The sequence below is a fragment of the Cynoglossus semilaevis genome, chromosome 12 (genome assembly GCF_000523025.1).
Source record: "Cynoglossus semilaevis isolate Cse_v1.0 chromosome 12, Cse_v1.0, whole genome shotgun sequence".
Taxonomy (NCBI): Eukaryota; Metazoa; Chordata; class Actinopteri; order Pleuronectiformes; family Cynoglossidae; genus Cynoglossus; species Cynoglossus semilaevis.
The window spans coordinates 12,579,500-12,588,843 of NC_024318.1; the positions used below are offsets into that span (position 1 = coordinate 12,579,500).

A 9,344-nucleotide genomic window follows, 5' to 3' on the forward strand; every position below is an offset into this window, starting at 1 on the left:
GTGGAGTTATTTAATCAGCTTGGGTCCGGGTTTTCTGTCTCTCCACTCCCTGCTATTTCCTCCTCTCTTGCTCCTAGTTTACCTTCACTTCTCCAGCCTTCACTCAGAGGAGGAGGAGGACGGAGGTGATGGTGGTGTGTGATTGGCCAGGCGGGGTCTGGTAGTCCGGAGGCTGGCTTTGCGCTGCGCGTTGGCTCTTGTTTACACCTTGCAGAGAGAGCGACCAGGACGAAACTGGTCACACAGTGGCCCAGTACGGACCACGGAGCTCAGTCTGCAGCGGAGCCGCCTGTTCACGCTGTCTTCTTTGTGGTACTCCTGCTGGGAAACTGACTCCCTCTCTCTCCCTCTCTCCCTCTATCTCTATCTCTCCTTATTTTTATTCATTCTATCGCAGTAGCGACGCGTCAAACTTTTTGGGTGAGTTTCGGCAAGTTATCGCTCCCGGTTGTCACTGATGCTGGTCACTGACAACACTGGAAGATGATATATTTTCCATTTCCATTTCTTATCACACTGTGTGACACGGACATCTTCAAACTTTGACTAAAGGCGGAAATTACAACCTGATTCTGCTTCTCTGACAATTTACCCGGCGATGGATGCGCTTTAAATATTGCAGTGATAATAACTCCCCAAAAACACATCAGCATCAGCATTCCAAGGACTTTTTACCACAAGGTCTGGGCTGAGAAAAGATTGTGGGGATAAAGACTTTTTGGACCACGCGCAAGCGCCAGGGGACGTTTCGCGACTGCATAGCCGGAGAAGATGCTCTCTCCTCGGATGCCGCGCGGCCAAGCTCTCGGTCCTCTGGTTCTCCTCCTCCTGGTGGGCGGATGTGTCGCTTCTGACACAGGTGAGTGATACAACTTGATTGTGCCGCATTATCGGGATGAGAGTGTAAACACGTGTGGTGCAACATTTGTAACACGCTTTACGCACGCAGATGGTGACCATTTGATTCAGTTACTTTGACCGAATCAAGTGTGTATCGATTCTCTGTCACCTGCAGACCCCAACTTTCCGTCCGTAGGGAACTGCTCTGGGATCATGGTGTATCCGTGGTAGCAGTGCAGGGGTCAGGGTGCCGTGCTGACCAACATTTTCTTCCCTCAGAACAGAAGGCTTTAGCCTCTCGGTAGAACCGAGCTCACTGCACTGTTTTCTCCTTGAAGCGGAAAAATCAAAGTCCCCTGGTGCGCAGGGAGTAATTAAGCCTTTGCCCCATGCCTTTTTGGCCCTTTAAAAAAAAAGAAGAAGAAAAAGTAAATCTCTGTGAAGTGTATCAGAGAGCACTCCGGCTGCTTCAGGGGAAAAGATTCTTCTCATTTTCAAGATAGAGAATTTCTTCTTTTTTGTTTTGTATTGTTTTAAAGCTTTTTTTTCTTAAATACTAGTGTCTGTCAAAAAAAAAATCATTATCCTCTTCCTTGTTGTTTTTTGGCAAGAAAAGAGCAGGCTTTGATCAGGAAAAAGCTGACTTTTATCAGTGGATTGACCAGTGTTAATGCCATCAAAGACTACAGCCAGCTCTCACAGAGATGAATCCACTTGGCTCCCAGGACATGTGATGGGACAGGACCTGCACTAAGGTAGCACTGGCCAGGGTTAGAATAATGATTCGGGTTATTGGTAGGCAGGCCAGGACATTTTCTCCACTCCCACTGCCAGATCAGAATGAAATCCAAGGCCGATATCTGAGGCTTTAGTGGATTGTGGATTAAGCTTGGTTTAAAGGGAAAAAGAGAACAATGTGGACAACAATGAGTGCAGAATCTGCAATAGCTCAGCTGAAAGGCCGCATCAACAAAGTTAAAAAAAAAATCCAATATACTGTATTTTTTGGACCACACTGTGTGTCAACAGACACTATGTGTTCATTTTTAAATCACTCCTTTCGCTTGACCCTCCTTTTACCTTCTAAAGAACCCTGTTACTGTATTATTATCAAAGCAGAAAAGCAGCTTATGTTTATTAGAATTTGTGGCGCTCTGAAATCCACAAGCACGAGAAACAAGAAAGACTGATAAAACAGGGAGGGACAGGGGACACCAGGGGACAATGGCTCAGTGTGTCCCAGTAAAGTTTCTGTCTGGGAGAGAAGAAGCCACTGGTATAGTTATGGCACAGACAAAGTATTTGTCTTCTTTCTCGTTGTGTAAGAACCCCCCCACGACCCCTGCCACCCTGAGTGGATCTCCTCACGTCTCCTTGTGTTGAGAATGTGCTGAGCTCACATTTCTCACACAGAGATCCTCTTTCTGTGTTGATGTACACATTAATTACCAAGACTGCAGGAACACTTGTCTGGAGTCACTGCCCTGCTGTCCACTGTCTGTCTCAGCGTGTGTCATTATTAATGACTTCATCAGATTTACAGAAACCAACAGACGGGAAGTGTGTTTACACACTGATGTCCCTCAAAATCCTTAAATGACTGGGTGTGTGTAAGTGTGTGTGTGTGTGTCTGGATGGTCACTTGAACCGAAACCAGGAGGTCAGACAGGAGCAGAGTGAGAGTGAGGGCCAGGGTAGCGACGGGGCAGTTGAGTGTTCAGAGTTAGGAAGCGTAGCATGTCGGACACTCCCTTGGAGGACTGGATGAATGGTGACACTCTTCCAGGATGTGTTGTGTGATTTGTGTTAATCCTTTCACTCCTGAATAACACTGCAGCTGCATCAAACAGGCCCACAGTCTTTCATTTAAAAAAATATGATTGAGATAGAGAGTTACTGAAATGTTTGTCTGCATTTTACTGGCGTTAAAGGTGTATTTTTAAAAGTCATAAAAAGCAGATACAACAACAACAACAAAAAAAGGCTAAGCTCAAACAAACACTGAAGTAGATTTGTCTTCAAAGACCTTTGACAGATTGAAATGTGAGATTAGATTATACATGTAGCCATAACAAAAGTGCTGCCACGCTGAGGACAAGCGATTGCATCGTGATAAGTGAAGCGGACAGACAGTTTTCTTTGGAGCAGGCGACAGCCTGGACAAGTTCGTCGGGTGAGTCCTGCCTGCAAACCCCGACCAGACTTCACCCTGTCCTGGAGCAGTGCATTAGTTTTATGAGCGTCAGGCGGCAGGGGATGGGATCGCTGGCTAGGCACTGCCCTCTCTGCTGTATTATTCATATGTGCAAAGTGGACTTTGTTAATATTTAAAATGTGCTTATGATGCTGAAAAAAAATTGACATCAGAGACAGCAAAGGGGAGCGAGGTAGGAGAAGAAACAGCTGCTCAGCTCTCGGCGGAACTGACAGAGTTTTTTAGGGTACCAATAGGCATGTAAGAGCCACGTAAATGAGTGGCACTTGAAGCAAGTGTGCCAATTGCAGTTGGGGATTGTTGCAAAGGAAATACAGGAACCAAACAAGGATGGTAGCACTGAATGTCTCAATGTGAAAAGACAAATCACAAAGACGGAAGGAAAAAAAAATCCTCAAGAGCCACGCTGAGATAGACTGATCTCAGAGCACTGCTTTTAAATATTTCTTATGTGAAAAGCAGAGCAGTGTGAAAAAAAAACTCCATAGCAGTGGCATTCAAGCATCATTAAACTTCTGGCACAGGCCAAAGAATCGGGCTCTGAACAAGTGAAGAAATTGGTAGAGAGGGAGACAAGTGATGTGGAGCAGGATCTCACTTCAAGTTTGCAAAGTAGGAGCAGCAGAAACTGTGCTGAGAGACGAACGCTGCGGAGGAAAGAGGCACCGAGGATGGAAAGTGAAAAAGAGAAACAAATCCACCAGGGAGATGTTTTTATTAAGGCTCTTATCGATGGAGAGAGCTCACAGTATTAAGAGTAGACAGGTTTAATGCTTTTCCAATATTGTACATGTTAGATTGGACAATAAATCTGCGCCAAACAGCAGAGCCTCTGTAAGACAGCAAAACAGAGAGGTAAATGGACGAGGACGCTGACTATAAAAAATGGAAAGTAGAATTAGTAGCCGGGGAAAGTTTTGAGCTGAGATTGGCAGACCTGAGATGAATATAATTTTAATCGCTGGTCATTATTTTTCTGCCGCACAGAAAATGGGTTTCTGAGGTGTTTAAAATGAGGGTAGTAATGATTTAATCAATACTGTGGCGCATGCCAACTCCTTCAGCCTCTATGTTATTCAAAGAGAAACAGAAAAAAAAGTTGCTATAAATGAAAAGTAATTACTGGTTGGTGTCTGGTTCATCACATTTATCAGAAAATGTTGTTGTTGCCGGAAAACGGATAAAATACAGGAATGTCACAACTTTATCTAAATGGATCACAAATAAATGTGAAAAAAAAAAAGTTTAACCAAAAGTGAGAGCGGGGGATGGATAAATGGAAAGGACCTTAGGGTGGAAGAGAAGGAGGAGGAGGAGGGAGAGTTTCAATGGCAGATGGGAGCTGAGGTTGCTGCTGGGCATGCAGGACAGGGAACCCCCTGCCCCTCCATCCTGCCCTGTGGGGGGAGATGGGTGGAGCCGACAGGGAACCAGGAAGAAAACCTCTGTGGGGTTCCATTGTAGTTGGGATGAATAGAAGAAAAGTTTAGAGTTTTGGGGGGAGGCAGCAGCAGAACACCCACACGCACACACACACACACACACACATATTATAGGACCAACATGATTCATACAAGAAAAACTGTGTGTTTGGAGACAACTGGTGATGTTTATTTTTTCATTAGTTGAATAACCAGATCTCTAACCTTACTAATGTTGACAAGTGATTTGATCCATTCAATTCAGTAAATTGCAGGAAACATTTGATAATAATAAATAATAAAAAAAAGTTTTCATTTATGACGACAAACTAAATATAAATAGTTGACCATAAGAAATAATTTTGTTCACGGATAAAAGGACTTGGTTGTGTCTCTGTGTAGAAGTGTGCTCTTTATTAGCTGGACTTGTTTCACTGTGATTATAATTATTATATTGGTTGGAACTGGTTTGGGAAAATTGCTCTTTTTTTGTTTACTTACCTTGTCACCTAAACTTAAAATGCAGAAAAATGTGTTCAGAAACCTAACAGTTGTCCTTGATGTGTCATTTATTTTTTATTTTTTTATTTTTATCTGTCAGACACTTGATTTATCAGCTGCCACAGCGGATCGTCTGTTTTTCTAATGTTCTTCACAAATGGAGTTCCATGAACGTGAATCAAATTCACAACTTTTAGTTTGTCAAACTAGTCAACACAATGACAACAATAAACAACAACATCTGGTTTCCTCTCATCATAATAAAACAAATATCTGCCCCCACTAGTTCTGACCCTTACCCTTAAAACATTGTACACAGTATCACAGGTTGTCAGTTTCACACATAAACTATACTTAATTATTTAGATATAATACAGACAAGGTTGGCACACACTGTGACTGGTTAGAGATTAGGACAGGGAGTAGGTGGACGCTGATTTACCTGCAGTTTAAATATTAATATTTGATCCCACACTGAATGCTGATTGAGTTAAAAATAAAGTAAAACAATGGAAAAATTCAGACACAAGCTGAGGCAGACGGCATCACTGTGCCAGGATCTGCTGGAGATTTCTTCCTGTTAAAAGGGAAATTTTTTTTTTTCCCTTCCCACTGTGGCCAAAATGCTGCTCAGCGTGCAATTTAATTTGGTTTTCAATAATATTTGTGAACTAGATTCTTTACTTTTGTATTGTGTAGACATTTACCCTGATATATGGGTTGTAAGGGGATATTTCTGATTGCAATTTTGTTTAAAACTTTGAAGTCCATTGAGACAGATGTGTTTTGTAAGTTTTGGCTGTACAAATGAAATGGACGTAACCTGACAAGCTTAATTAATTTTTCAGTAGGGCTTAGAATAGTAAACTAATAGTAAATTAATGTATACTTTGTAGTATTCCCTCTGTCTCCTCATTTCAGTAGGGCTTAGAATAGTAAACTAAGATCTGACCTCTGATGAAGAGGCAGCATTTTTATGTATAATGCTGGAAGACCTGCTGGGTCACTCTGGGAGGAGTGAGTGCAGGAATTTTCATTTAAGATCTCAGCAGCACTCTGAGCATCGTGACCAATAGGATCAGCATTCACCACAGGGGGCCACGCCACATCCTGGATAAACCCCCCGTACCCAGAGTTATGCACACACACACGTGCACACACTCGGTGAAAGTGGCTGCACCGAGGTCTATAGATCAGAAGCGGTGCCAGCACTTGATTGGCCGAGCTGTGGTCCAGCTCTCTGCGTGTGTCCTCATCTGAAAAACAGGAGGTTTTTCATACACTGTTGATTCCCTTCAATTTCTTAGCAGAGGCTTTTTCTGTCTTCAAAAGGAAGTTGAGCCAAGTCCACTCAGAGCTTAGGCTGCAGCCAATCTGTTAATGCTCGTGTTTGCCTGTTTGTGTCGGAGTGTGTTGTGTGGCCTTGACTAACTGCAGGAAAATTCTGCTTAAAGTGTATTAACAACAGCAGGCTAGGAAATGCTGCATTAGAGAAGGCAGGGAGAATGACTCCACCTTATTTCTTATGAATCTGACGTACAACACTGCATTCCCCCACATTCACATTAATAAATTGTCTTCACTTTCCTCTTCTTCTCCCTTCAATCTCTTGATAGTCTCATCAGGCCTGTTTATAGCTTTATAGTTTCACATATACCAACCTCTGTCATCCACGTCTCATTCACTCCATCATTTTTCCCCTGCCAGCTCTCTGGTGGAGTTTGGGAATTGCTCTTTAGAAGGCACTGTGAAGAATCCCATTTTTCTGAGTGTAACGCTTATTAGGGTCCCATCTGTCCTCAGGGTACTTATGAATGGGGGGGTGTTAGAGTTGTTCAGAGTAGGTAAAAGAAGGGAGCGAGGGAAGCTTTGTCATGCCTGTGTGTAAGTGGATGTGGGTGCCGCCGGGGGCTTGTGTGAGGTGGGAAGGGGCTCTTAATGCTGCAGATCACACACTGAGCAGCTGGTGCGTCTAAAGTGGGGGAATGACACACAGACCTCCCTGGAGATACGGGTGTGTTGAGCATACGTGCTCCAGTCTATCTTAGAGACGCAACAGAAAAGATCCATTTTCCCTCTGCTGGTGTTGGAAGGTAATAAAGCAGCAACTGGAATTTAGATCATATTATTTTCCTCCCTGGTGTTTTAAATCAAAGTGACTGATGGTTAACGAGTGTGTTTGTGAACATTTGTTGATTACTCCTTGGATTTGTCTGATTAGCTGTTTGTCTGCAGAAAGCTATGGCTACTGTGTAGTTAAAACTTGATGTTTTCTTTCTTTGTAAGCTCAGTTTCCTTGTCAAAAGGTCACTAACAAGGGGTTCGTTCTGTCCTGTTCATCACTTCTAATTCTTTATTTTATTTTTTATTCTTTCAATATACAGTAGCGCCTTCCTATTGAAAACAGTCGACCAGGTACTTCTAGGTTGGTTGTTCAGGTCTCATTCACTCCATCATTTAGAATTAGATTTTTATGCCTGGAATTAAATAATATTTTGATTCTTGGAATTAAGGCTGTGTGATCAGTTTGTGTCTTTCATGTTGCACAGAGAATTGAAGTTTGCTTTGCAATATTTGGCACAATCTTAAAAAAAAGAAGATACAAAAGCACAGTAGGGGCTGTAATCCCTGTTTCTGCTGAGACCCTCTCTGATTTCAGTAGTACAGTAGAGAAAGGAGTAAAAGAAAGTGATCTGCTCTCATCCACCCTTTAATTCCTCCACTCAGCTTGTGCTGCAGGACTTAGTTCTCACTTCTCCCTCAGAGGATTTGACTAGGAACCTTTAAACACACACACAGTAACGATACAGTTCTGGCCTCAGATGCAGGTCTTAATCAACAGCTGACAGGCTCCTCTTGGCGCAATTTTGTGACTGGCATGGGTGTGTATGTGCACTGGGTGCATGCTGATGGGAAGTCAGCCGCATAGGTATTACTCCCTTTTCTGCATGGGTCACAGTGGGGTCACACTCCCAGTCTCAATCAGCACACAACTCTTGTGTGCACCCATCTCTCTCTCTCTCTCTCTCTCTCTCTCTCTCTGGCAGACAGTCTCTCTGATTGCACAAAAGGAAACACGTTTGTCGTCCTCTCTCTCTCACAGCGTCAGGTGTACGTGTCTCACACGCACACACACACACACTAAATAGAGTAGAAGGGAATCAGTCACACAGACGTCACTAATAGGAATCGTTTTAAATGAGTGCTGTGAGTGAAGTTACGGGATGAGACTAATGTGGCAGGTGTAGCTGCATGTAATTAAGGATAGACTTAATATGAGCTTATGCATGCGCAAAGAGTGCCTGTGTGTGTGTGTGTGTGTGTAAACTCAGTGTTTCAAGCCTCTTACCTGCTGCTGACCAGATGGGCTCGACCTCATGCTCACCTCACCCCGCCGCTTCACTTAGATTAGCTAGTGAGCTGAGCTAAAGCGCCCGCTTTATCAAAGATGCTTTCCCGTATTCCTAAAACCCCAATACAGCCGTACACATGAGCGCGCACACACACACAGGCATACACACACATCATATTTATCAGGCAGGACGTTTGGGATGATGATGATGTGTGTGTGTGTTTAGCTGCTTGGGCAGAACCCGTGGCCTGCTGTTTATAGGGATTATGAAAGCAGATGGACAGCCATGCTGACTGGTGAGGGTTCATTAACTCTGGGTGTCTCTGCTCTGACTCTGCTGTAGCACTGCTTCACTATGCCTCCAACCCTCACTGTAACAATGTGGTGTGTGTGTTGTGTTGTATACGTAGCTAACACAAGGGAACAAAGGAAAAGCCTTGTATATATTTATCGATCGGTTATAAGACGTGAGCCTGAATTTTGCGTTTGATTGGTTTATGTGGAGGCAGTGCAGCGGTATATATTTTTTTTGTATTTTCTAGCATCTGCTTCCATCTAATACAAAACTAAATCAATCCTGTGCCATTTTGTGTCAAAGTAAGGTTTTCAATCCACCGGAAATGCAAGAGGAGAAGCATGTTACATATAATCCGGATTTAAAGTCAGCAAAAGACTTGCGACGGAGCTGGATGCCATCTCCCCAGCAGAGGACCATTTGCATGGTTTTTCACTGCTCTGCCAGGGGAGATGAATAGGTATAGTTATAGTGGGTCATTAAACACTGAGTGGTGTCTCTCTGTATAACTTCAACCTTCACGCTGCAGCCAACTCTTGTCCTCTTTTTCAGCTGCTTATTAAAAGAAACACGGATTACGTAGGGACCGACAGACAAACACGTGAAGACCCAGCCGGGGGGACAGACAAACTGGCACATTCTGGGGCAGATGGGTTTTCTGTTGCCCCCTAGAGGTCTTGGCACTGTTAGACACCAGTCACAGTATCATGCAGGCATTGG

General features: G+C 43.6%; 1 protein-coding gene across 4 annotated transcripts in view; it reads left to right on the forward strand.

Annotated features, from left to right (window-relative positions):
• The first annotated feature begins 29 nt into the window (after nucleotides 1-29).
• unc5b (unc-5 netrin receptor B) overlaps nucleotides 30-9,344 on the forward strand; it is a 58,378-nt gene continuing 49,063 nt past the window's right edge. For all 4 annotated transcript variants that reach the window (XM_025060854.1, XM_008322218.3, XM_025060855.1 and 1 more), the window contains exon 1: nucleotides 30-859. In XM_025060854.1, the coding sequence (XP_024916622.1) occupies nucleotides 772-859 (88 nt within the window). In that variant the 5' untranslated portion in view covers nucleotides 30-771. The remainder of the gene's footprint in view (nucleotides 860-9,344) is intronic.